This window comes from Aulostomus chinensis, chromosome 13 (genome assembly GCF_037954235.1).
Source record: "Aulostomus chinensis isolate RoL2024-O1b breed Wild chromosome 13, RoL_Achi_v1.0, whole genome shotgun sequence".
Classification (NCBI taxonomy): domain Eukaryota; kingdom Metazoa; phylum Chordata; class Actinopteri; order Syngnathiformes; family Aulostomidae; genus Aulostomus; species Aulostomus chinensis.
The window spans coordinates 19,682,702-19,710,623 of NC_141332.1; the positions used below are offsets into that span (position 1 = coordinate 19,682,702).

The 27,922-nt window shown below is 40.5% G+C and overlaps 3 protein-coding genes across 7 annotated transcripts; 2 read left to right on the forward strand and 1 right to left on the reverse strand.

Moving 5' to 3' along the window:
- The first annotated feature begins 355 nt into the window (after positions 1 to 355).
- On the forward strand, positions 356 to 16,162 carry septin6 (septin 6). 4 transcript variants are annotated; one of them, XM_086221990.1, is made up of 11 exons: positions 356 to 472; positions 2,121 to 2,235; positions 3,749 to 3,944; positions 4,434 to 4,620; positions 5,759 to 5,920; positions 6,004 to 6,100; positions 7,275 to 7,443; positions 7,643 to 7,775; positions 7,923 to 8,113; positions 9,428 to 9,474; positions 10,878 to 13,726. In XM_086221990.1, the coding sequence occupies exons 1-10, from the start codon at positions 443 to 445 to the stop codon at positions 9,429 to 9,431; spliced, it is 1,284 nt and encodes a 427-aa protein (XP_086078116.1). In that variant the 5' UTR covers positions 356 to 442; the 3' UTR covers positions 9,432 to 9,474; positions 10,878 to 13,726. The 4 variants fall into 4 exon arrangements, with proteins under 4 accessions (XP_086078116.1, XP_086078115.1, XP_086078112.1 ...); XM_086221989.1 differs by lacking the exons at positions 9,428 to 9,474; positions 10,878 to 13,726 and adding an exon at positions 14,370 to 16,162; XM_086221986.1 differs by lacking the exons at positions 9,428 to 9,474; positions 10,878 to 13,726 and adding an exon at positions 13,747 to 14,363.
- Positions 16,163 to 16,855: 693 nt separating this feature from the next.
- Positions 16,856 to 23,150, forward strand: nkrf (NFKB repressing factor). Of its 2 annotated transcripts, XM_086221991.1 has the most exons (3): positions 16,856 to 17,252; positions 17,603 to 17,726; positions 19,294 to 23,150. In XM_086221991.1, the coding sequence occupies exons 2-3, from the start codon at positions 17,636 to 17,638 to the stop codon at positions 21,582 to 21,584; spliced, it is 2,382 nt and encodes a 793-aa protein (XP_086078117.1). In that variant the 5' UTR covers positions 16,856 to 17,252; positions 17,603 to 17,635; the 3' UTR covers positions 21,585 to 23,150. The 2 variants fall into 2 exon arrangements, with proteins under 2 accessions (XP_086078117.1, XP_086078118.1); XM_086221992.1 differs by lacking the exons at positions 16,856 to 17,252; positions 17,603 to 17,726 and adding an exon at positions 18,214 to 18,556.
- A 5-nt stretch (positions 23,151 to 23,155) lies between these two features.
- Positions 23,156 to 27,885, reverse strand: ube2a (ubiquitin-conjugating enzyme E2A (RAD6 homolog)). Its single transcript, XM_086221993.1, has 6 exons — positions 27,663 to 27,885; positions 26,526 to 26,606; positions 26,397 to 26,422; positions 25,866 to 25,955; positions 25,561 to 25,649; positions 23,156 to 24,537 (listed from the first exon to the last, which is right to left on the reverse strand). The coding sequence occupies exons 1-6, from the start codon at positions 27,704 to 27,706 to the stop codon at positions 24,409 to 24,411; spliced, it is 459 nt and encodes a 152-aa protein (XP_086078119.1). The 5' UTR covers positions 27,707 to 27,885; the 3' UTR covers positions 23,156 to 24,408.
- Between the last annotated feature and the right edge of the window lie 37 nt (positions 27,886 to 27,922).

Here is a 27,922-nt window from a genome sequence, read left to right on the forward strand (position 1 = left end):
ATAGTCTTTATCTTAAACACATATCTACGACAATTGCGAATTGTCTCAACTGCTGTATTTGCTCATTGTTCTTTTAACTTTGCAGCTGAAATTATCGTTATTGCTTGTTCATTCACTGCCATTCTTACTGGGCGAATCCATCAAAACGGTTCGTCGGGGATTTACGGGGGTTCACTGGATAATTCTCGTTTATAATAACATTAATTTAAGAAAAAATAAAGTGCTAGCCGGGATAAGTGTGATACAAAAATCTTCTAATTTATCAAACAGCTTTCATATGGATGACATTATCAAAGGTTCTTATGAAATAATGCTTAGATAATCTGCTGAACGGTGGTACAATCCGAGCGGGCCATCTTTCGTTGTAGCCTCCTCGATTCTGCTCCCTACGTTGATTTCGGAGAGCAGCAGAGGTGTCGTCCTCCAGCTAACGGCTACTACTATGGCGTCAACTGAGATAGCAAGGCAAGCGGTGAGTAACCTGGTTTACTCAGGACGATGTTATTACCACACACCTGTCGAAATGTCTTCTCATCTAACTATGTGTTTTTAGCGTTACGTCGCTGAATGAGATGCCATTTGGAAGCTAATGTTAGTCATCACCCGCCTACATTCAGTCTAAAAATGTAAAATTGAGGTAAATAGGTCTCGAATAATGTTTCTGGTAATATTGTACAATTGCCAATCTCAACACTGCATCATTGAACATTAGATTTATCAATTACATTAATTTTATTTTAATTTTCGTGAGCTAACGCCTTGGTTTCCTGTGATGGTAATGTTAGCATAAATTGCATGAAAAACGGAATAACATCGGCGCTTTTTGCAAACTTATTTTATCCTTCGAAGGCTTTGTAAGGTTTATAGATTATTTTGGCTCATGTTAAAAAAAGGCAACCAATAAAATAGCCACCGGGAGGCCATTCATTCTGAACGCCCCCATTTCAGCGCAGCTACGATGCTCACTTCCGTTACGTTGTTTGATGCGAGTCCCGTTAACTTTCAATCGGGCGTTGTCTGATGTGTATAGAAAATATGAGTACAAAACAGATTCTTGCTGTTCTTTTAAAAAATATATTTAGGTCTGCAATTTCCAACGAATGCGTAATGTTTGTCTGGATTATAGTTTGGGTGAAAAAAGAAGAAAACAGAAGCCACCAAACCCAGAGAAAGTGCTCAGAATAGCAAGTTGTCGCAGTTTGATATGCTTTTGCGGCTCAATCACGGAAAAATCCGCTGTGTGTAACTAAATGGATTCAAGAATGTTGCACTTACAACTGAAGTGTAAAGGCTGTTTGTAGAGTGACATTATCCCCAGTTTAACAAACACTCCCTCAGCTGTTTAAACCCAACTATCCAAATAATCCACAACTGTATTGTACCACCCGCTTGTCTGGTTATTTTAAATTGACCCTCAGATGGAATGTTTTCCTCTCAAAGCTGAGGCCACATTGGAAAGCCACATAATAGCTGGTTGGCTGACATTTAGCTGGTTCCTTTGCCATATAATCTAAATTCTTTGCTTTCCTACACCTCATAATGTAGACGTAGGCAGCTGAATCGGGATTCACAGAGATGGAGATGCTAACCACTAGTCACACGCCCACACACGTGAAACAACACAACAGTGCTTTTACACTTTGGTGTCACTCTGATCGAGACAGAGAGAGCTCTTCTACCTTTTTGTTAGTGTGCAAGTGTCTTAATTTGCACGGCCATACCTCCTAGACATGTGTGGTTCGTAAACATACAGAATATAGGAAATAGGTTCGGAAACAGGAAGTTCACTCACTGCACCTGATATGCATGTGAAAGCCAGTGCCAATGTCATCACAAAATGCGATTGAAGAGGTAATAATTTGTACAGCATTCACCTGAAAGAGCTGTCAAAGACGATCAAGATCATCACATATGTTGAAAAGGGCAATAATCTGAAAATCCTTTTCTATAATGCTGTTTTCCGGAGGACTACAGTCCTCAAAATGTAAATTGGTAACTATACCATCTACAGTAATGTGAGGTGCCTCATCAAAAGTCCTCAGCATGTTGCTACATAAAGGGTTCTGTGTCAGATGGTGCTTCATGTTATTTTTCACTTTTTTTTTTGGACTTTTTTCTAGGGAGAAGGTGCTCGTTCGGTACCTCTTGCAGGCCATGTCGGCTTTGACAGTATGCCTGACCAGCTGGTCAACAAGTCTGTCAATCATGGATTTTGCTTCAACATCCTCTGTGTTGGTGAGTATGTCAGGCTTGAAAATGTCATCGCTATCTCTTGTCAGACCAAAATGACAATTAATTCGCTTGAGTGAAAGTCAGGTTTCTCCTCAAGTTGCAAAGCAGTTGGCTCAGTATTTGACCTATTTAGATTCCTTTTGGCCGGTTGGCCTGGGTGAACAATGAAGATGCTCTGGGATTAGATAAGACACTCTCTCCACCTTTTAGTGTGGAAATGTTCATTTCCATTTTGTGTTCTTATTTAAGTGTACATAGAAGATGACCAATGTGTCAATTCAGTTCTCACAAATGTTCCTGCATTTATCACTGAATCTGTATCACCGAATCATCCTGGGGTCAGGGCTCTTCTAAACACAATGCTACACTTCCTTTAGCGTGAACTGAGCTCAAACAAATATCATTGATTCATTAGTGATTTGGGGTTCGAGGGAAGATTAGACAGCTTGTGAAAACTATGAGATATCCTTTCAAAAGTAGGCTACCATGATTTGAGTGTAAGTCAGGCTATGATGAGTAAAAATAGACGTTCTGACAGAGGGAGCTCTGTAACTGAGTCATCTGAATGCCTCCAACGGTAAACGGATGTCAGACCACATCAGCAAACCCAGAGTGCTGCTATTGTTGCATCTGTAAACATGTGAAAATAATGCACCTTTAATATGTCACATTGAATGTACACTTAGTTTATTAGCTATCTGGAGCCGAGGATATAAAACAGTCATGTGTGTTGATGGTTATAATCAGATTATGTAAATTTACCCTCTGAACCTCAAGCAGATTTGAAAGTTTCCTGCTTTTGGTTACCATAAATGGAAAAAAAGAAATTGAATTTAATTGATGATTTATTTAACAAAGGAAATTTCATTTCATCAGTATTTACTATACTTGTTATTATTAGCTATCAGAAAAATACACCCTGACGCATATTAAACTCCTGTGCTGCAGGATTCTGAGAGCTCTCAAACAACAAACTCCTCCTCTGTCTCTCGGATAATTAATTGCAGCCAACTGACGGAATGGAAACTTGTAGTCAAATTTAATAGACCCCAAAATAAAATAAAAGAGGCCAGGCCCACCTAAGTCATCAACATGTCTACTTGATCTTATTCAGAAATAGCTACTTGTCAACATGTTTCTTGGGTTGGTTCAGTAGACATTTGGTAGCCTGAGACCTGCAGTGGATAATGTCTTTTCAGATTATTCTGATGATCCGGGTAGCAGAGGTAGAACCGCTGCTAGCTGTTAACTGACGATATTAATTCATCATAATTCTCTGTAAATGGTTCAGCTGCTATGAACCTACCTGGCCGAGGAGCATAGAAGTTGTTCTTAGCTTTTTTCAGTGAGGTATGTTGAATAAAATGAGTTTTTTCTAAGCTTAGGTGTGTTCATTTATTTCAACTGAATTGTATGTCACACACCATTAAAAGTAAAAAAAAAAGCAACAACTGACCAGGAAGATCAAGGTTTAAAGTATCCCAGTATATGGAGGTGTTTTCTCTCTGTTGTCCAGGTGAGACGGGTCTGGGGAAGTCCACTCTGATGGACACATTGTTCAACACCAAGTTTGAGGGCGAGCCCACCCAGCACAACCAGCCGGGAGTAACGCTCAAGTCCAACACCTACGAACTCCAGGAGAGCAACGTACGCCTCAAACTCACGGTGGTCAACACCGTCGGCTTTGGAGACCAGATCAATAAAGAAGACAGGTAAAACACTTGGTAAAAAATGTTTCCGTGTGCTTCTATAGTTTGTCTGACTGACTTTTACTATTTTCATATGGTTCTTTTTATCTTAATTACAGAAAATGGCTTGTTGCATTTTACACAAATTCATTGATCAATAGTCATTGTTATGTGTAACACGGATGCAGATCAGGATTATGTTCGTTATTCATGGAAGATGCCAACTTTTTGGGAAATACACTTGTTGTTAAGCATTTTGAGAGCCAGACAAGCAGATAAATACCCTGCTCTCCTCTCTCCAGACCCCCCACCTGATGCCTGACTGCTAGTTCGCTTAGCGGCTATGAACACCAGTGGTGGGGCTTGGGATATGTTTGACATTTGCTGGTGAAACTGATGAAAGTCATGACATTTCCCAACAAGTTAGCATGTGTCTATGAAAATATACTATTTTATTTATAAAAGAAAGTCGCTAAAATTTCAAACCCATCGCTCTCTCTCTCTCTTTATCAGTTACAAGTCCATTGTGGAATTTATTGACGCCCAGTTTGAAGCATATCTACAAGAGGAGCTGAAAATTAAGCGCACGCTACACAGCTACCACGACACCCGCATACATGCATGCCTCTACTTCATCGCTCCCACGGGACACTCGCTCAAATCCCTGGACTTGGTGACCATGAAAAAGCTTGATAGCAAGGTGAGTCCCACTTAGCTTTGTACGGCTCTTGTAAATGTATGCAACCATGGATACTACACACATTGTTTAGAGTATCGGGTCTGTCCTCTCTACTCACGGGTCATAAACCTTTCCAGGCCATCTGCCCGCGTGCCAATTGGCTCTAGTCTAGTTCCTGCGTTAGCGTAGGTCAGCTGTGAAATGCAGTTGTCTCAGTGACTGCTGCCTGGTTTATGAGACATCCTCTTGGCTGTGTCGTATTTGCATGGACCCCTGAGTGGGTTCAGTGTTTGCCAGAGCAGCTGTGCCCTCAAGCCAAACTCACTACAGCATGATCCAGGTGTATACATTCTCCTAGGGGAGGCGCCTTCCGTCTTCAGCTGAAGTGTACTTGAGCAAGACATGAATGACTTGAATGTCACCAGATGCAGGGATTATGTTTTTATTCACATGACCGTGGATGTCTCTTGATGTTTGTATGACTTGAGCAGAGAAATGGCTGAGAAAATTGTTGTGTGGGTGTGAAAGGGTCACTTCTAACTGTGGGTGCTTTCTGTTGAAGAGAATGACCTGCCTGTTTGTCCTCTCACGCTCCCCCCCCCCTCTCTCTCTTGCTCTCTCTCTCTCTCCCCCCCCCCCTCTCATGTTTTTGAAATCATTGGAGTCTGACACCCTGTTTGAAGAGCTTTCAAGTAATCTGCAGCAGAAGATGGAAGTCCGCTGCTCTCTTTACTGCATTTTCTATTTTTATTTCTGGGCTTAATGTTTAACTGTCTACAAAGGCCTGATTTGCTGAGATTGCAGGGTTTGAAAGAGAAATTCTGTGTTGAAAAGATGATAAGAGCATAGATTCAGTTTTTTTTTTACATTTATGTAGGAAATAACCATTAAAAAAATCCCACGCAACCAGTGATTGGAACAGATGAAAGATAAATGCAGTGTGAAATAAAATGAGCTCCGATATAAATTTAGATATTGTTACAATACCTTCATCTGAAAGTTGTGATGTGTGTATTTAACCTTTTTGAAAAATAAACTATTTTCTAAATTCCATAAATATAGGTGAGGAAAGTTTGCCACTGACTGACAGCTCAGCAACACCTTAGTAAGAAGCATTGTTGTCATCTGATGTTAGATTTTCTCTCTTTCTCAACTCTAGGTCAATATTATCCCAATCATTGCGAAGTCAGATGCCATCTCCAAGAGTGAGCTGACCAAGTTCAAAATCAAAATCACCAGTGAGCTGGTCAGCAACGGGGTGCAGATCTACCAGTTCCCCACCGACGATGAATCGGTGGCGGAGATCAACTCCACGATGAATGTAAGACTGACTTAAAGTGACGTGTGTTGGAGGGAAAAATCTTCAGGCAGCACACCAATATTGCGTTTCCTTCTGCTCCACAGAGCCATTTGCCGTTCGCCGTGGTGGGATGCACGGAGGAAGTTAAGATGGGGAACAAGATGGTGAAGGCCCGGCAGTACCCTTGGGGAACCGTGCAGGGTAAACCCTTGTCTCTTCCTGGACGGGAAAGAGAGCACGCTCCCTGCTGCTCCACTTACTCCCTCCGCTAATGCTCCTCCAGCAGCTGCAGCAAACTAGTTGATAACCACTTATGTAACCTCATTTAGCTGCAGCACCCTGTCTGCCATCACACTGACACTGCTGAGCTTTTACAGATTAGGAGATTTCATGTCACTAATGGTGTTTCAATTGATTTGATCTATCATTCCAGAACAGACTGTTTGCTGCGTATAAAACACAAGCGTATTTGTGGAATCGTTTCGCTAATTTAGACAAAAAGTGACAAATGTCACACAGCATGAAACAACACTTCAATGGGATATTGCAATGCTCCTCAAAAACACTTTTCTGGCCATTATTCAATGTCATAATCTCTGGAAACCCTTTTAGAGAATAACGATGAATTCAGCTTTGCCGGGGAGACCTTTTTATTGCATCCATTTAAACTGCATTTAAACTGCATTACATTTTACATGAATCTAGACCAACATGCATATAAACTCCAACTGAAGTACTTTGCTGAAGCATACAGCCATCAGGTAGTAATTGGAGTTGACTTTATGCTTAATTAAGGTGTGTTCACATCCAAATTGACTGAACTTGTGGACAGCTGTAATTTATGAGCAGAACTTTAGGGGTCAATGGGACTACAATACTTCCATGGGACTCAGTATGGATGTGATAAACCTCTAACACCTTTAAAGCTGTAAATCAGCACTTAAACCTCATTGGCTTCCTGTCATTTGAAATTCAATGGAATGGATTACAGGCAAAACAATGAAAACTACATCACTGTCCTAATGGCTACAAACTGCACTGTGTAATATTTTTAGCCGGAGGCTTTATCTGACATTGGGATGGTTTACTCCACATTGTGTTCTTCCATGCATGCGTACTCACATGGTGTCACACGGTCTGTGGAAGCGTGGCGCTTAATCCAGTCAATGGTTAGGATCAATAGAGATGCTGTTGGATATGAACTCTGTTGGTGTCTCGCGTGTGTAGGACTGTGTCTTTGGATTACTCACTGGTTTTAAAAAGATATCCATTCAATTCTTAGCTATAATACATGGGGAATCTATAAATAATCAAATATAATCTAATGTGTTTGGTAAAATATGCGTGTTTGTTTTGTTTTTTTTTTGTCTCACAGTGGAAAATGAAAATCACTGTGACTTTGTCAAACTGCGAGAAATGCTGATCAGAGTGAACATGGAAGACCTGCGAGAGCAGACTCACACACGCCATTATGAGCTCTACCGCCGCTGCAAGCTGGAGGAGATGGGCTTTAAGGACACGGATCCTGACAGCAAGCCCTTCAGGTAGGAGACCTGACAGCTCTGTGTGGATTTTTCACACCCCCCCCCCATCTTGTTTCTTTCTGCAATGTTTCAGATTTTGTTGTCCTTTTTTAATATATCCATACTAGTTTCTACAGTTGGCATGCTGTGCATCATCATGAAACCGACCTTACCGTTCATTGCATTAAAAGCTCTTCCCTTTCTCGTCTTCCTTTGCCAGTCTGCAAGAAACGTATGAAGCCAAGAGGAATGAGTTCATGGGGGAGCTGCAGAAGAAGGAAGAAGAGATGAGGCAAATGTTCGTCCAGAGGGTTAAAGAGAAGGAGGCTGAGCTTAAAGAAGCAGAGAAAGAGGTGCGAATCATTAAATCGCTATCATCATCATCATCATCATCATCATCATCATCGTCACCATCATATCACCTGGTGTATCACGTGCCTCACCATTTGGCTCCTGTTTTTTTAAACTAAACTGCTGCTTCGTCTGTCGCTGCCACACAGCTGCATGAGAAGTTCGACCGTTTGAAGAAGCTCCACCAGGACGAGAAAAAGAAACTGGAGGAAAAGAAGAAGGCCCTGGATGACGAGCTCAACATGTTCAAACAGAAAAAGACTGCCGCAGAGCTCTTGCTGAATCAAGCTCAGCAGGCAGGGGGCTCCACCACACTCAAGAGGGACAAAGAGAGGAAAAAGTGAGTATTACTCTCTTCAGTATGTGTCTTGATTCTCTCATCACAGGTACAGGACAGCCTGGATTGTCCTAAATTGACTTGGCTACATTTGATTTGTTTGCAAGCAGAAAACAGCCTTCAATACTTAACTTTTTCTTTATGTTGTAACAGATTGTTGTGTTTACGTTTTTTTTTTTTTTTTTTTTTGCCAGGATACAGGTACGCGATTTTCTTTTGAACCAGCAGGGCTTTTGTTCCACTTTGTGCAGATAATTTTGGTCCCGGTGATATCCCAAAGTGCTCAGTGGTTCCTTTGTCATTATTCATTAACAGGACACTTGAGATTTGTTTAATTTAAGATGCACCATACATGGAGGTGGGCAAGCCTGAGAAGAAGTCAGACTCCCATCCTGCTCTTCTTTCTGATGGGTAGAAATAGTCTGTAGTTTACCCTCCATCATAATAACAGAGGATACGTTTGGCAACACGAATTCCTGCTCAGACTGCTGACCAGCATTCACAATTCATCATTATTATGCAATAAAGTAAGAGGAGCACAAGGAGGGAGAGACCAATGAGCATGAATAGCTGTCCTTGTGTAGATAGTTGAAAGGAAGCCAGCTTTGACTGGCTTCCACTCTGCCGTCAATTGTTGCCAGTGGCTCAAGTACAACAGATCATAAAATGAAGTATTATTTGTGTATTCTCTACATAGTTATGATGTCATTGAACTTCCCCATCAGTTTTCAAAGCCACCTATTGCCTTGTTTTTATGCATCTAAATAATCTCAATTTTTAAATCAGGTCTGAAGCTTCCAACTTTTTTTTCCCCACTTTCAACTGTTTGAATTTCCAGTGTTTTTTTTCCCCCATAATATGTTTTATACTTCGACGCAGCCAGATGAGCTCAAGTACGGCTGCAATTTTCTATTTTTAGCCTTCTGATTTTGGTTGTGTGTTAAAGCTGATTTGAATCTGTGCCTGGTAGAAAAGGAAGAAGACACTTGCACTGAGAAGATTCTTGTTGCTTTCTTTCCTCCCTGTTGATTTATTTCCCTTACAGCTAAGTTCTTCTTGTGAGTTCTACCAGGAGAATTCCTCTTTCACTCGGGCAGCTGTACATCTTTAGCTTTGTCTCTGGGTTACTGGTCAAAACTGATATGAGGAATTTGGCCCTCCAGTTGTTACACAGATAAGAGTGAATGTATTTAATCTACAGACGTAGTTTTTGTCAGTCCCCTAAAGACGCAGCTATTGATCACTGCTTGTTGTGTAGCTGTGAATCTGTTCTGTGAGTGCATGTGTCACCTATGTTGCATCCGTAATATTTTCCAGTTAATTCCTCGCACACTTGCTGCATGCTGCATGAGGCACCTCTACTGGTAAGCCCCCCCCCCACCCCCCCATCACCAAGTTATACCACCACCAGACAGGAAATGTTATTGAATTGTGTCACATGAAGAATCATGCTGTTCTTAGGAACACACTTGTTGAAGACTTTTAAAACCCTGAATTTTGTCTTACAGACCAGAAGCAAAGCCTGAATTATTTGTAAACTTGGCTTCTGACAGATTTTGTGTGTCCTGTGCAACTGTCAGTCACCCAGGACTTTAGTGTTAAGAGATATACACATAGATACCAGAAGGAGGCATTACAAATACCAGTCTTTTGTAGCACTACATTCAGGGTAAACAACAAACAAACCGTCATTTACTGAAAGAACAAATTAGTGTGCAAGACTATGAGAATGAGGCCCAATGATTGTAGAAAAAAAACTTGATAATTCATTTCCTTTAAATTAGAGAAGAATAGAGGAAGTAATTACCAGTATTAGCGAAGTATTCACATGCTGAATTATGCTGCGTTTGATTTGGTGTGCTGGGGATTAGCATGCTTGAAGCTAGCAGGAGTGAGAGATACCCTATACTGTACCTTTCTACATCGCCAAATTGAAATGTAGCCACATCAAATGAATGTTTTGAAGCTGTTTAAAAAAAAAAAAAAGGTTTACTCTTAATTTGTCTGTCGAAATTATGTAAATGTGATGCGGTTTCACAAATGCTCATTTGTCAATCCTAACTTTGAGCTGGCACTGTTATCTCCAACGAACCAGCCTCTAAATCAACTGGTTTATTCGTTCCTAGCGCAGCTATTTGATGTACTTCCCATCTGTCTCCCTAAATCCACAACAGCCTTCTTTTTGTTGCATCTCTCTCTGCCCGGCCCTGCCTTAGCACAAAGAACCATTCAAGGCTGAATTGAGACTAACGGGTCACACTAGAGCAGCAAACATCCTCAGGGCCCATCTCTGTTTATGGAGATGACATGTTTTGTTGATCTAACAGCCATATGATGACCCCCTGTCGCAGAACCCCCCTCTTGTGCGGATACAAAAGCCAGAGGGAGAGATGTAGTGGAGACTCTGTGGAGGGGAGAAGTGAATGAGGATATCTGTCCTCCTCAAGCAGCTTGGGACTGTTAAAATAGATGAAAACAAGCTGCTGCATGTTGAGCAGTGATTGAGACAATCGGGGACTTTGTTTAAAGTGCAGGGATGGAACAAAGACTCTAAAAAGAACAAAAAAAAATTTAAAGTGTGTTCTAGGCCAACATTTATTATACAAATATACACTCCAACCTCTGAACTCTTCTTCAAAAGCATGATCTGATCTAAATGCCATCTATCCACTAATGTTGATGTGATGTCACTGATGTGAAGTAGTGTGTGCCGTGATGATGTTTTAACTCCAAGAAAGCAATAACAGTCCGTCTCTCTTATTTCCAGAGAAGGATTCCTGTAGAAAAGTGCTCCCTTGTGGCCATCCTGCTGTGAATGAGTTTCCACCCCATCATCCTTTGCAGTGCCCCTCCCCAACCTCAACCAATCCCCCATAATCCAACCCTTTACCCCCCCCCCCCTCCCCCGCTCTGTGGACGACCCCGGGCATTGCTCTGTTTGACTCTTTACATATCACTTTTATTGCTGAACAATGCTAATTATCAGGTTTTAGAACAAGCAATTATTCAGCTTGTCTTTTTTTTATACAAATTCAGAACACATTCCATATTCGTTTTCTATTTAGTGACTCTGCATGATGTGTGCTTTTTTTTTTTTTTTTTACAAAAATATTAACATACATGACTACTGTTGTGATGGGCAGAAACGTATTGAGGCTAAAGCAAAACATGCATCAGACATTAGGACCTGAGGGTTTATGCATGGTCTGCAGTGGAATTAAGGTAGTGGAGGATTTACCGTCGTTCATGTGGAGATGGATGTGAAGCCAGCGGCAATCATTTGTGGTGTTTTAAAAACTGATGAGCGGTAGAAATTGTAATACATAATCTGGTTGAAAACAAATTTTACAGAAGGAATCAACTGGGGTGTGTGTTGATGGCAGCGTCGGAAAAAAACAAAACAAGTTTTGTCAATCATTTTCTCCCTTCATCCAGCCATAAACAGCTGTGATCTGACTTCATGCTACACACATCCGAGTTATTTCCCACGCAACAGCAGGGTACTTGAAAGCAACATCGTGTAGTTTTGCCGAACAGCAGCAGCTTCTGTGGTGAAATGCATGATGTTCAATATTTCAATACCCAGCAATATAGTAATGTGAGTTGAAGGACAAAGATAAGACTGGGGCAGAGAGGAGTGGAATCATGTTTTAGATTTAAAAAAAAAAAAAGAAAAAAGACTTTGACAATCTCACAAAAGTTTATTCCCAGTCAGGTCATGAGAAATAGTCCAGAAAGAGACACAGAGATCAGAGGAGAAATGAAAGAGGAACCGTTCTACTTAGCACATGTCAGTGTACCATCAGCATGGTCTTGAAACTGTTAGCTTAAGCTAAAAATGCAGCACAACATTGCTTTAAAGTTGCTCACCTTGCTGAAAAACGGCGTGTTGTCTGCAGATCTTCATCCATGGCAGTGGCTCCTCCATCTGGTTTCATGAACATTAGCGGAATATAAAACTGATCAATACTGACAGCAATGCTGGGAAAAAAAACACGCCTAATTGTACAGCAGCATTTTTTTGATGATGATGACTGTAACAGGTCCCGATGTTTGTGTTTACATCTCAATTCACCAGTTTAAGACTCTTAATGTGAAAGAATTGCAGCTGAAAATTCTAAGATAGCAAACCGTAACGCAAGATTACAGATATTCCGCCCACAAATTGCAGTGAAAAGAGTGACATAGGAAGGTGTTTGAGCTGAGAGACAAAACACAGAATAGCTTTTATCTGGAAAAATACCGGCCATAAATTCAGAAGTCAGAAATGGTTTTTAATATCATGGAAGTATGACCGGAAATTCTCTGCAAAAAAAATAAATTAAAAAAAATTTAAAACCTAACACAGGTCGTGATTAGCAAGTGAGTTTTGTGGTATTTGGCAGCTAAAGAGGCAGCTATTTCCCTCAGGAGTTGAAAGACACTGTATATTTGGACGTCACTTCACAAAATTCAACTAGATCTTAGTTATTTAAACTTTGTATTTCAGTTTTGAATTTGTCATTTAATATTAGCTAATATTCATTTCAGGTATTTAATTCAAATACACATCATACACTTACACAAATACACATTGCAGGAATTAACATTACATTAATAAAGTTCAATACATTACCTTGTACTTAAATGCGTCAGCTTGTCTTTTTTTTAACAGTCAAGACAACAATTCCCATGATGCCGCGCTATTTCATGACAGTAGACAGGAATTATATACTGCGCCTTATGTAAAAGTTGATATCGATCAGTGCAGGATGAATGGTTTTAGTTTTAATATCTTGAACACACCAGGAAGTATTACCTCAGCCATATACATTCATTTTTGTTTTCAAGTGGTATTTATGTCCCTTTGTAGATGATGTTTTGTTTTAGCCTTATGCATGAAAAAGTGTGAGCCTAATTCCTTTGCCACTTCTCCCATACCTCATTTATTGTCGTGTTATGTGCATATTTGTGTTAACGTTCACATTTGCACTTTTTTTTATACACAAATGTGATGTTCTTTAAATATCTATCTATCTATCTATATATATATATATCCATATATATATATATGTTGTCAGTGCAATTGTAACTTTCTTTTATTGTTTCTCTTTATGAAGGCACATTTGAAAGTCATTGATCATGAAGTCCAGTTGTATCAGTGTTAAACAAAAAAGGAACACGATCTTAAAAGAAAATAAAGGCCAAATTTTCACCAAATGTTCCAACTGTGGCCACAATCTTTGTGTATTAAGAAACGCATCTGTAAATGAGTCGATGTATTGATCTGTAGGCTAAAATCAATCACTCCCTTCTTGCAGCTCTTCACTGGGAGGATTTCCCTCTTTTGTCGTCTCTTACTAAATTGAACGCGTTTCCCATTTTACAGATTGCAAAATGATCACTGCATGTAACTTTGATAGGGAAAGTAGGCGAGCTTGACTTTTGCCATGGTGCGGCTCACCGAATTTCTGAAAATATCAGAGCAAAATACGTTCAAATCAACATTTTCCGGTTATCTTGTTGACTTCTGTGATTCAGTGTTTTGTCGCTGCTTTGCTACGTCACGCTGGCCGTCTCAATATACAACAAGAACAGACTCTGTTTCTTCCTGTTCGTCCGCTCACTGGTGTGTGTGTATTCACTTTCCTTTGCAGTAATCCCTGGCTCTGCACTGAGTAGGTCCTCAGCTCTCAAGCTTTGCTAAGGGACCGTCCTCTGTGGGTACTGAGTACCTCAAATGTGACCAGAGGCTTGTGGACCCCACCCTCCAGGGTCTCTTAATCATTACCTTCTCTGCATACTACAGGGTTAATATGTTACCTGTGTTCCACTGCTGTGCTCACTTCACCTGACGAATCTAATTCTTGCCTCATCGCTTCTGCTTATGTGTACTGTTTTTGTCACTAACCCATTTTCCACTTCACTTGTGATGATTATGTGCACACTAATTCATTTCTATATTTAGATTGTATATTTATAATGGTAGCTCACTTAAGTGGTCCATAGAGAATACAGACAATTCACATTTCTTACACATCCTAAAAAAATGTACTGACTGTTTTAAAAAAATTGTCTTGGCACAGTATTTTCTTCTAGTGCTTGAATGTTAAATCACAGGGATTTCACCTCCAGATCTTGAATTTCTAACCAAACCTAAAAAATCTGTTTCCTTCCTGATGCACCCAAAAAATAATTTTGTAAATGTTTCTGCTCCGCAAACTCCTCTAACTGCTGGCTTTCTGCCTCTCTCTTTCTCTCTCCCTCTTTGTCTCTTTAGCTTCTTTTAATCTGTATTGACCATCTGAAGAGGGGATTGCAGCTTCAGCAAGACCCAAGCACCCTTTACCTCTTCCTGTTTTTTCTCACTGTATCAACCTTTTTTATCCTCCCATCTCATCTCCTTATGTCAAACATGGGCGTATGTGGACTCGCATGGTATTTCTGACCACCTAATGAAGCTCTAAACCCAGGCAGGTTGACACTGGGCACAGTTCAAACCTTCTATTAAGTCTTAAGTAGGGATGCACCGAAATTCTGCGCCGATTTTCTTTTCTTTCTTTTTTTTTTTTTTTTTTAAATTAAGCTGATAGCTGTTGCCAATACTGATGTTTTGGGATTTATTTGTGAGTGAACTTAAATTTTTGCTGATATTTATTTCCACTTTGTGCCACAGAAACAAAGAAATATTGATTGTTAAAAAATATATAGAAGTTTTGAAGTCTTTTAGCCCGTCATCGCACTCCTTGAAGAGCACAATTCAATCATACAGCCTTCAGCTGAACCTTCTTTAGACTCACCAGTGACTTTCATCTTCTTTAAGCCGATGACTGTCATCAAAGCAAATGTTGGCCTATCCTGAAAGATGGTCAATAAATCGGTGCATCCCCGGTCTTCATATAAAATGGACTCAAGTCGTAAATGTAAGTCACACTTACAGGGATCATAGGTGAAACCCTTATTGGACTTTTACTTGAAATAAAGTTGCAATGACCTGCACTGTGCACTCATTATTTTTTTTTTCAGCAGGAAAAGTGACTCATAATACAATGTGCACATTAAAATAAAATGCCTCGAAACATCACGGCTCAACCATTAAAGGACAGAGGCCCCTGCTGTGTACTCATGTTTGGAACTCCTGAACATCATCAAGTTGAATTAAAGTCATGATCATGCAAAAAGCCAAAGCAATACACTTCATTTGATGGTGCCCATGTTTACATGCTACTGTTGAATACCATGGAGGTCACATGACATGGCCTTTTGTCACGTTGTGCTTTAATATTCACCAGCCTATTCTATATTTTGCATGCATCTTTTTATTGCTTTTTACTGCTGTGAGCTTGACCTTTGACCCTGCTTGTTTTTGAATGCCCTCATCAACTCCGGTTTGCAGTTTTAAACTTCATTGCTGTTTTCTTCAATTTTTGCATATTATCGATGTATATTTTCTCTGTCCTATGACTTCAGCCCCCCCCCCCTTTTTTTTGCCAAATATTAGTATAAGATGGAGTCGAAGTGAATCCCAGATTGGAGTATTTAAAAAAATACTCTTGCATTTATATAATTTATAAGGATATATTTTGTGTATTGAAGTGGAGACTTGTTGTTTATTACCTATGATCTTTGGATGTGACTCTGAGTGTAAAGTAACATTTTGGTGTCAGAAAATGCCATACATTTTTCTAGTATCAGTCATCACCTCTTGTTGTCAAAAACTCTCCCACATTACAAATGATTCAATATTTTACTTTAGTTGAATTCCATTAATGTACATTTTCAATAAAAATTATGATCCGAACACATCAAGCTTCTGACTTTTTGATAGTACTCTAATGTCACTGTTCTATTTATTATTTTGTTTTTTTTTTCTTGAATTGTATCACTTTCTTTCACGTTTGTGAAACTTAACTTGAAGATAGCTACAATTAGCACTGCTTGTGTAACATACTGGCTGTTAGAGGAATGTCCAGCTCCTCCTAAATTGTGGGATCTTATTCTTGTGTACTTCAGTTATTATATTCAATCAGAAAATCTGTTTTATTTACAAGAGTCCTGGACAAACACGGCAGCACCGAGGAGTTTATACATTCTCGTAATTCAGACTGTGATTGCGATGAAACTTCAGAGGAACACAACACAGCTTCAAGGGGGACGTGAGAGACAAAGGGAAGAAAACCTGAGAGTTGAATAAAAGTTACACAGTTTTTGTGTTTTTGTGTCATGAGGACTCCTGCCTCTTATGTTTGACTCAATGAGGGAGCAGCCTACCCTGTATATCAGTGCTACTCCTAATATAGCAGCTAAAACAGACAAGCCATTCAGACAGAGTGGGTCATGATATATCTATTTTCATTTTAAAAAGTATTAATTGTATTGTTTGGGACATCACACATTTATGCATATTTCTGAGTATTTCTTTTCTGTGTATGGTATTTATTTGTATAAATACATATTAGTACTGCTCTGAAGAAAGAGGCACATATTTCTACATCTCATTTGCATAAATCTTTGTTTATGTTATTGTTGAATTGTTCGTGCGATATATTGTTGTACAATTTATATATTTCTGATTTCCTGTGATGCAAAAATTTCCATTCAAGGGAGCACTGCAGAAATTTCCCGCGGGTCAATTAAGTGTTCCTGTTTCAGAATAAAATTAGATGACAAATATGATTGTTGGCAAAAAAAAAGAAAGAAAAGAAAAGGAAATGTCTGTATAAATAAGTACAAAGTAAATCATTCAACCTTTTATAGTCGAACCACCAACTCATTTCTGGTGTGAGCAGTAAAGAGAAGTGGATGTCCGGCGGTAGCAAAGCATGCTGGTCCTCCATAGCGGTATCAGACGCCATGTCTGATTTTGTTGGACCAGAAAATGGATGCATCCTGCTTGTCGATTCTGCAGCGTTAGCTCCTCGGGAGACATCGGCAGCTGTAGATCAAGAACACAAACCTCTCCGACGCGCTCTTCCAGGGCCGAGTTGACTTGTGTGGGAAGTTGTTTGACCTGTTTGTCGCTGTCCTGGTGGTTAGCTGGTCGTTATTGAATCAGTTAGCTGTGCAGCTAAAGTTAGCTGGCAAAAGAATCTAAATATAACACTGTTTGTTGCTCAGCTGAAACAGATATAGAAATCGGACCAAAGGCTACATACACCTTGAGGTAAGATTATGGCACAGCTCACTATTTCCATCTGAACATGTTCTGTATATAATGGACCTTGTTAATGTCTCCTGTAGGGGAAAGGCTAGTCACGGCCTACTGCGTCACTTTGTCAAGGCCCTGTGCTAGCATGAAATCACGCTGCTCTGTTCCTCACTGGTGTTGTAGTTGTCCCGGATTCGAATGTAATTTCTAATGATGGCCGCTCGTAGATGCTGGTTTTTTTTTATATTCTAAAGGTTGTGTTGAATCCCCGGGGGGAGCATAATGCGGTATTCGCTCATGTTGACATTCAAGGTGTTGATTTTGTGTGTTTTATATGACAGACTGACGTGTTAGCTTCATCACAGGTATGGCCTGGATTTGATTTGGACGTGCAGGTGATGGCAGAGGAGACTGACACTGGCGAAATGCCCTCCTTTGACCAGAGTCCAAGTTCTGAAGCAAAAAAGAGACGTACTTCTTCTGATGGCAGTAAGTTTGCTTTGTGGCAGTAAAATTATAAATCTGTTCTATATAATGGGCCCTTTATGTTGTTTCTCTACATGTACATATTCCCATCGAAACGTAGAGCTGATGGTTCAGCCTGCATAACACATCAAACATATTAAGTCTGCAAGGCTTCTATCCAGAATCATGATTTGGAGGTTCAGGTTGCTGCAGTATTGCAGGTCTGTCTACTGTGAAATTGTACTGTTGGCTGTGGTGGAAATTACTGTATAATTTCCTGGTTAGAAGTAAAGCAGTAGTATTAATCAATATATATGCAGTGTATAAGTAATGTATTCAAGATGAAGACAAATCGATTGAACAAGCTCTTTTGGACAGGGCTGCATGCCGAGCTGCACTGCTCTCCTCCAGTTTCTTCAGCTGCACTTCCAATTGTTTCCAATGATTTTCACCAAAACTTTTTTTCAAGGGGAAATTCCCAGCTCAACCCACTTTAGCATTTGATTTGAACAACCAGGATAAGGTTCACTTGCGTCCTCGTTTGATACTTGCTCGTCCCCTCTTCGCTGCGACTGCTTCCATCTCTAGTCAGCGTTAAACTGGAGTGTCACCGCTAGTGAAGTACAAAGATTCATCTGATTGCCTTCAAATTTGGTTATAATGCCGCAGGAATTACTATGACATGGCTGTCAACAACTTGTAATTGTTGTTAGATATTACTCTACAATGACCCATGAACAATGTCTCTGTTTGCTTCAAATAACTCGAGATCTCTCGTTGTGTGTTTTCATTATCCCTTCAACTGGATTGGATTGGCAATCCAGGCTCCGCTGGATGACAGCTTCTCACCCTTGGTGAGGAATTGTAGATTGTATGGCACCTTCTGTCTGTCTGACGGAGTCCAGATCATGTGTCCAATCCCATCCTCAGTGCAAAGTTTTTGATGGATATTAGTGTATAATCTCCGAATAAAATGTTAATCCCAACCAAGTTTCAAGTAATTTATTACAGCTGAAGACCGTTAAAATAGACAGATCTCTCACCAAGCTGCTTCAGAAGTCCTGACAATTTCTCCTGTTTATTGCAGTTATTAATACACAAGTTTTCCACATGAGCCGGTGGTCCGATGGTTCCATAGGCATTAATAGGTTTCCTGCAAGAATAAAAACCTTACCCCTTCTTAGCCAGCGCGGCAGGGGGCCATGTTTGAACTAGCCGGTATCATAGGGCTTCACGGTAATTCTAGACAAATATATCTTCAAAATGTCAAGAATAAGTGAGCAAAAGTATAAAATCAATTCAAAGTTTCTTAATTGAATAATTGGCATTGTCTTTGTTTTTAATTGTCAGCAACCCTTGTAAGGCACACAGCTGTAGGATCTATCACTTCAGATTTGGCAACGTACCCCCACTTTGTTGTCCCCCATTGTCTCTGTAAGTGGGAATGATGATAGAGGAGGTCAATTTGAGTGGCCATATTGTAGGCTTTTACCAGCTCCTTTCAAAAACCTCGCAAATGTTGTTAAAAACCTATTGCATCAGTCAGTGGTGATCATTTCTCTGACTGCCTCCCTGTGTTGTGTTGTTGCAGGAGAGGAGCCCATGAGGAAAATGCCCGTGTCAAAATTTGGATCCAGACCTCGATTTGAGCCTGTACACTTTGTTAGTGGCGGCAGCAGTGGAGGAGCTGGAGCTGACGAGAAGGAGAATGATAAGGAGCCCAGGAGGAGTGAGTCGTATGTCGCAAGGTACAGGGAATCTGACCACCCACCCTACAGCAGCACCAGCAGAGCGCAAGGCTTCTCATCGCTGAGGCCTGCTTTTGACAGAGTGCCATCGTTCAGTTCTGACTCCTGGGGTTCCCACAGAGATAGAGACCGGGATAGAGACAGAGAGATTTCTTCAGGCAGCACAAGTGGGTTTGGTTATGGAGGTCGGGGGTCAACTGCAAACTTCATGGCTAAAACACAGCTGGACTACACAGCCAAGTATGAAGCCCACAAGTTTCGGAATACAGATTCCTATTCTCAGCCCCACAGATACAATGGCTACGATGGAGGGAACAGATCAGGTGGCTGGGATTCAGGACGCCAGGGTTTGGGGTACAGTCACCAGGACCGACCGTCATCAAGCAGGCCGTTCAGCAGAGTCTACAACAGCCCAGGCAGGAGCAGTCCAACCACCTCTCAGTCTGTGTTCTCATCGCAGCCTCTTCCGATAGCCCAGTCCACATTAGATGAGAAACAAGGGTTGATTGCTGTTGTAGCATCAGCGCTGGCGTTTACGTTCAGGGACCCCATGTACATGACTGGAACTGACTCTCCAAATTACAATTTCATGTTGAGCCGCAGCATCCAGGCTTGTAAGACTAATCCTGAGTATATTTATGTCAACCTGAAAGATATTCCTCAGGCTGACCTGCCCAAGAACAGAAAAGTACCGACAGATGGCTATGCCTGTGAACTTAGATGCCAGGGGGTCTACCTCGCCACAGGATACTCGGGCAGTAAAAACGGAGCAAGGGACCGTGCGTCTGAGCAGGCTGTTAAACTCTTCCTGAAGCCAGTCGAGGTTCGTGTTGTGCAGCGCAGATACAGGCACTCCATAGTCAACGACATCGTGGTGTGCCAGATGCACAGCCCCACCCCAGCCTTTTTACCTGCACTTCGCAACCCAGAGGAGAAGCCAACACCCAGCTCCAAGGGCCAGTACGAGCCTGACAGACGGAAGCACTGGACAGAGTTCGTGGTTATGGACAATGCTCATGACGCCATCTGCATACTTAACAATTCTGCAGCATTTAATCGCATGAAGATAGACTATAAGTTCGATCCCCTACCCAATAACGGTGCTTGGCTGTGCAGCGTCTTCCTGCAGGATGAGCTGGTGGCGCAGGCAACTGGCACAAAGAGGAGCTCAAAGCACGCAGCGGCTGAAGAGGCGGTCAGGAAACTCCGTATGAATCAGGCAGCACGTCAGCAACAACAACAGCAGCAGCAGCAACAGCAGCAGCAGCAGCAGCAGCAGCAACAACAACAACAATCACAGTATTACAGAGGATATAATCAGTCCGAGTCTGGTGGACGCTTCGGACAAGCAGTTGGCAAAAAGAAGCACCTTAGTGAGTTGGTCATCCTGGAAAATTCTGACAATGCCATCTGCATCATTAATGACACGGCTCAGTTTAATAAAGTGACTGCTGACTACAAATTCACGGTTCTGCCTGATCATCGCTGGAGGTGTGAAGTATACTTGGAAGGACAGTATGTTGCAGCAGGAATAGGGCCGAAAAAAATTGTGAAGCACATCGCAGCAAAGGAAGCTTTGGCCACCCTGAGACAAACGCAGGCTGTTGTGAAATCTAACCTAAGAAAGGAGGGTCACAACGACGCCATATCCCGCTCCCAGATCTTAGCTCGCTGTGGTGAGGAGGCCACAAGGCAGGAAATAAAGGAAGACAACATAGGAAACCAGCTGCTGCGCAAGATGGGCTGGAAGGGAGGCGGTTTGGGTCGAGATGGGGAGGGAATCGCAGAACCCATCAGAGTCAAGGAGCAGTTCTCCAGGGAAGGGCTGGGCATGGACGCAGACAAAACTGGTAATCTGCTCAGCAAGAGAGACATTGAGGACATAATTCGTAACTATGCCAGCTCAGACCGCCAGGACGACCTTCGTTTCTCCACCGACCTCACCAATGACGAACGCAAGCAGATCCACCAGATTTCTCAAAAATATGGCTTACGAAGCAAGTCATACGGACAGGGAAGGCAGCGCTTCCTAGTTGTCAGTCGCAGAGTACACAAAGATCAGCTGATTGGTCAGCTCTTACAGGAAGGACAGGTGGGACGATATGAACTTGTGAAACCTCAGGCCTCTCACTGATGTGCATGCAGAATAAAAGGAGAAAAAAAAAGTCACTGGACTTGAGAACAAATAAAACTCAAGTGTAACTGCTGACTTTTGTTTGACAGTATAAATGAACAAATCTGAATCTTTCAGGTGACGCCTGTGGTTTCCACATTCCTTCTCCAAGAAATGTACTAAATCTTTGCAGGGGCTTCAGGATATGTCAGATCTTTTTTGTTTACTGCCATTCCACATATCCTTTTCATTTCTCTTTTGCACAACAAGCTTGTGTTAAATGCTACGGTGTGTGTGTGTGTGTGTGTGTGTGTGTGTGTGTGTGTGTGTGTGTGTGTTCATGTCTTGATGCTCGTTATTTGTTTGGGGGGAAAAAAAAACAACAAAAAACCCCAACTTGTTTGTCACTAAAACCTACTTTCGTTTCATGATAATTTAAGGCAAACGGTAAAATGTCATTGTTGGTAAACACTTGTTGACAGTTGCTCCATAAAAGAATGACAGTGACATTAAAGTGTGACTGGAGTTCTGGGAAATCATCTTTGTTTGCCGTCAACCCTGGGCCCAGTTGTTCAGAACTAGTCTGACTGGATCAAATCTCGAAAATCATCATTGAAAGGAAAAAAAAAAAGATAAGAAATTGGATTATGTGTAATCCAGTTTGCTCTGATGTGATTCAGATATTCAGTAATTGTTCTAAATTTTGTAATAGGATGGGGGGGGGGGTTACTTTGATTAAAAAAATATTATAATCTGGAATTTCTTCCTGAGGTAGATTTTAAGAACAAAATGAAACGATTCGAGTTCAAGATTTGTTGCATTTTTTTGCTTTTGGGACCTTCAAAACCATTGTCTCATTGAGTACGATTCATTAATTTTTAAATTTTCATTTTAATCATGAAATGAAGATAAAAGCGGGATACCCCAATGGTAGTCATGGTTTCATCCCTACTGAACGTCACACAGGAGGTCAGTCTGGGTCGTCGCCGGGCCGAGGTGCATCGTTAAGTGACATCGCAGCGAAGGATGCGCAAGGCAAAACAGGAAAAATCCATTTAAATGCTCAATTGCAGGATCTGCAGTGTTGAATCGGATCTGTCCAGGTGCTTTCTTCCAAATAATCATAAAAAAGGTCAATCAGGGTTGCAGTGGACAGGAAGTCAGGTGCGCTCTTCAAGTTTATGCCACCTGCTCAGTTGTTCGATAATGAAAGGGGATGTTTACGTTCCCTTCCTGTGCTTTTTATGGTCAGTTCAAATTAAAAAAACAAAAAAATCTACATTGCTCGATAGCCGGTAGCTGATGTTTTTATACATATTTTCCCATTCAGATTGTTAATCTGGATTTTGTAACGTTACCTGCAAAACATAGCAAGTCAAAATCCAGATGATGCTGATTCAGTTTCAACTATTTTGAACAATTGGACCCCGGAGATCATTCTACAACTAAAGAGTTTCCTCTATGGTTAGAAGACTTTTCACATGGAATATGTAAGTTAAATGTCATGTGTTGGATAATGTGAGTACAGTTAACTTGTTCACAGCTGTAATAACTGAATAAATTAGAAACCGACAACAATCAACAGGCTCAACTTCATGAAGATATAAAAGGCAAAACCAACTAATGTATATTTATTTTATTTACAAGAAAATGTACAGATTGTTACATGGGTTACCAGTGCAACATCTTAAACTCTGATGTCACCGTCCTGTACGAACAATATAATCAGCGCAGTAACACCCGCCAGTTTATAAAATAGCATAGAAATATTCTCACACCGCCTTAAAATGTCAGCAATATGAAATTCTGTGCATGAAAGTACCTGGAAGGACCACTAGATGTCTTTCATGTGCTGAAGAGGGACACTTGTTGACCAATATCTAGTTAAAAAAAAAAAACCCACGCCACTGATTTTAACAAGTACAGTTGGGGAGAAAAGAATCACCCTCCAGAAAAAAGGCATCCGTTGCCTCGTTAGATGGATGGATGCCCATTAGTGCTGCAACTAATGATTATTTTCATCATCTATTAATCTGCCTACTATTATCACCATGAAGTGTTTCGTCTACAAATTTCACATTACTTTTTTACTCCACGCAAGAGTCCAACACCCAAAGACATTTGATTTTCTCACAGAATCGCAGCAAATACTTCGATGCAAGATCCTGCCATCCTCAAATGTCTGCCTCCAAGCAAAAAAGTCAAATCAATTATCAAAATAGTTGGCGATTAATTTCCTTTCAGTCGATCCATTGTTGCAACTCTAATGTCTGGTTAATTTTCTGAATAAATGATCCCTCCAACAGGCTTTAAAAGGCAGAAAGAACACGACGAAGAGGAGTGAGCCCACTGAAACAGAAGGATTGACACCCATAAACAGCTTGGTTGTCCTTTTGTGTGTGTGTGTAAATATGAGCTGTTTGTATATACACAGCAAACTGCACAGCAAGCACATCTAATTAACTGTCACTGAAACATCCAGCCAGTTTAATTCATGGATAAATAAACGGGTAGAAAAGTGACAACTGAGAGACTGGCAAGCGCCTTTAAAAAAAACAAACCAAAAAACAAAACAAAAAAGTTGGGGCATATAGCAAGTAACCCAGATATAACAAGGTACATTAACTTTGAACAAACATACGCTTTTTTTTGCCCAACAACAGCATTCGGCAGGAGTGAATGCCACAACACAACAGCATACAAACTGAGCAACAGTTAAGGGACAAATATACTGAGAAGGATATTAAGATGTGTCATTTTATTTCTGAGAGATGACTTGTTTTCTTGATCGGTGGTTTGATGATTCTGGGGCTGGACACTGTTCATTCTGGAACAACAACAGGGGTCAACAGTCACGCCAACTCTGTTCAACAATAGCAGAAACCCTCTTCTCATACTCCCGCTTGTTTTCCTGGTACAGCTGGGCCGCTTGGCTGTTGGCTGGACTGTTTGGGTTTGGCTCATCCAGTAAAGACTGTAAATGTACAAAAGAGAATGTCAGTGGATTAAGAGAGCACCATGACATTATTATCGAGGTCTGTTGATTCAGGACCAGCCGGTCAACACAATTACAGTCTTGTGTAGCCAGACGTTCCTCCATTACACTGAGCCTGCACAGGAGAGACATCCAGCTCAACCTGTTAACTGTAGATAAATTGCTGTAGCTCCCTTGAATATCTGTAAGTCAATCATTCATCGTGGGTGGTGCTAAGACCAGCAGGCAGCAATGGTGGCCATGTAAAAATAGTATCAGGGGAGGAACCACCTTCTCTTTGTGCAGGTAATGTAGACATTGGTAAGCATCAGCTAGCAACCAAATGACAGACAGACAGACAGACAGACTACTTTATTAATCCCTTTTGGACGTTCCGCCAGGGAAATTGCACTCTCCTCAACATTCATTCACAGCACTGTTACCATAGAATAGACTATAAATGAAACCTTAGCGAAAAATAGCAAAGAAGAGAAAACAAAGACTGTGTGTGTGTGTGTGTGTGTATATATATATATATATATATATATATATATATATATATATATATATATATATATATATATATATATATATATATATATATATATATATATATATATATATATATATATATATATAGATGGTTATGTGTATGGGCATAGTGACAGGAATAATCAATATTAATTGTTCTTAATTGTTATAACAATTATAATGATGATGATGATATAATATAATGATGATATAATATAATAAAAAGCATAATAGTTATAATAATAATAATAGTAGGAGCAGTAGTAACAAGAATGAAAAAAATATCGGCATAGCAGGAAAAGTCCAGTATTGTGCATCAATAATCTTAACAACCAATCACCCAACTGAACATTGTGTGTTCGGAGCACTGGCACACTGGTAAGTTAACATCCACGACCTTGTTCTGGTAAAATAGACTGTCACTTTTAATTCTGAATGGCATGACGGCAACTCCTGGTGTTTGATCCCCTTTATCTACTGACAGACATTTACCTGTATAGAAGTTAGGATTGAAGAGACATCATAGGTTGGACTCCAACGATTCTGAAGTATATCTAAGCATATGCTGCCATCAGCATAGACTGGAAAAGAGAAGATGGTCAGTGGAGGTATTTTTTTAGATCGATGACTCTTTCATGAATGTTTGAGAGAAAACAGAGGTGGATAGTAACATTTACTCATGCACTTAAGTACTTAAAACTAAATCTTGAATCTTACTGATACTTAAGTTCAGATGTTTATCTCCCTCTGAATTTGAATTACTGCACTTTATTCATCCAAGGCAACTAAACACTCACCATTTGGATGAAACATTTTGGAGACAAATCGCACTGTTGGAGGTTTATTTGGATATTCCTCTGTGAATTCAATGGTAAGTTTGAATGTTCCTGAAAATGATCACATAGCAGAAACTGAGACACAAAAGCAGGGCGGAGACATTGAGAAACCTGGGACACAAGACAATACTAGAACTGAAGGAAGAACTACATTGTCAGCAAATTGATCAAGCAGTTTCGGATACTGGCTGGATGTTTTGGTGATACCTGGCACAAAAAGCTTTTTCATGTCTGCTGCCAAATAACTGACTGTAAACTGTCTCTGGAAGTGGAATAGTGCCTGTCAGGGAACAACCCGAGTCCAAAGGTCTAAAACTATTATTTAACAGGTGACACTGATTTGTTAGGTCAGTCAAGTTCGAAGGTTTCCCTTTTGGAAAACCAGCAATACACTTTTACAACAATAAAATAATGCTTCGTTTATTTACCGTATAATTAACCTTCCAAAAACTGTAATGGCAGAAAATTGGCTATAAGAGCCAGCAGGCTTACCATCTTCAAAAGGGGTTCCCTCTGGTCTACAGGAGAAAAAGCATAAAGTTGTCAAATCAACTGCACCTTAACAGAAAATCTATTTAAAAACTCCTCTGTTGTAGTTCGTCAAAAATCAACTTTACTTACCCAAAAATGACAGCATTCCATACCATGATATTGTTTTCTGATGGAGCCCCACTAACCCCAGCTGGAGGATCCTCTTGAAGCCTAAAAGATACAGTAAACGATCAAAGCTTGGTACTACAGGGTACATTAGGCTCCCAATCATGGATTCATGTGCACAGATATACACATTTACTTGGCCATAATTCAACAGTTTAGTAATTTAACAGAACCATCAGATTAGCAGAGTGAATCAGCACAGTCTGATTAATACAAAGCAGAAACCTGAAGCTGTGATATCTTGAAACATGAAGTGGACTGGTGTGTGTAAAAGAAATGAACACTGAAACTTAATATCTACTTGATCCACAAAACCAGATTTGTGTTAATTATTTATCAATTTTTTTTGTTTTGTCAACAAATCTTAAAAAAAATCAAGTTAAATAATCACATATAACTGATTTTTAATAGTAGGTCATCCTATATTAGATCATGGACCATCAGAAACATTTAGGATACTGTACATCAGGGACAAGAAACCATGTGGCAAGACTGAATGCCTGCAGTTTTCTGTGACTTCACGGCAGATGGTAGCTTATCCGCAGGCTTAGACGGTGATCTTTCCGGGGATGGAAGCTGCCTTGATAAGTGAATATTCGAACAATGTACGGAGATTTTTTTTCATTTGGCTGTGGCCATTTGAACATTTACCTTGCATTGAACGTATAAAATACTTTAGCGCGTGCAATCCTGATTAATCATCTGTGAACAAGAGCATTCACATCCAGTAGACCCAGACGAAGTATTTACCTTACATACAGTGTTTAAATACATTATTTTATGAACTATATCACAGAAAGTAAGAAGCACACATCAACCTTACTACTCCTGGCTGCTTTGCTAACGCTGGTGTCAGCGCCCATCAAGTAATCGTTAGCGCTCTACAGCTTACCAATCACAGGCGTCATTTGTTACGATACTACCTCCACTGTATTCACTGATGGGAAACAAAACCGAGACTAAAGTCTGCCGATATTTGATCTTGTGGTATTATTACTTGTATGCCGGTGATGGTGGTCAGAATACAGTACCGCTAACAAGCTAGCACCTGGTGGCTAGCGTTAGCTTTAGCTACTTCTCTCTTGTTTTCGTTTAGCTTACCGTTTAAAATCTCTCATTAAACGTCGTCTTGCTGGGGTGGACATCTTTCTCCCAGTAACACTTAAAACTCTAGCATAGAAGCGATCAACTCCGGTTGGATTAGGCGTATTTTTGACCAGTTGTTACTTTGACACCTAGCTGGCCGGATAACGATTGCTAGTTTGTCAAATATTTGGCTGCCTTTGCTCGTCTGAGGGCGCTACCACTTCCACTAAGCAGGGGAGATTACAGTCGTTTCGTCTTAATTTCCTTTGCTGTGC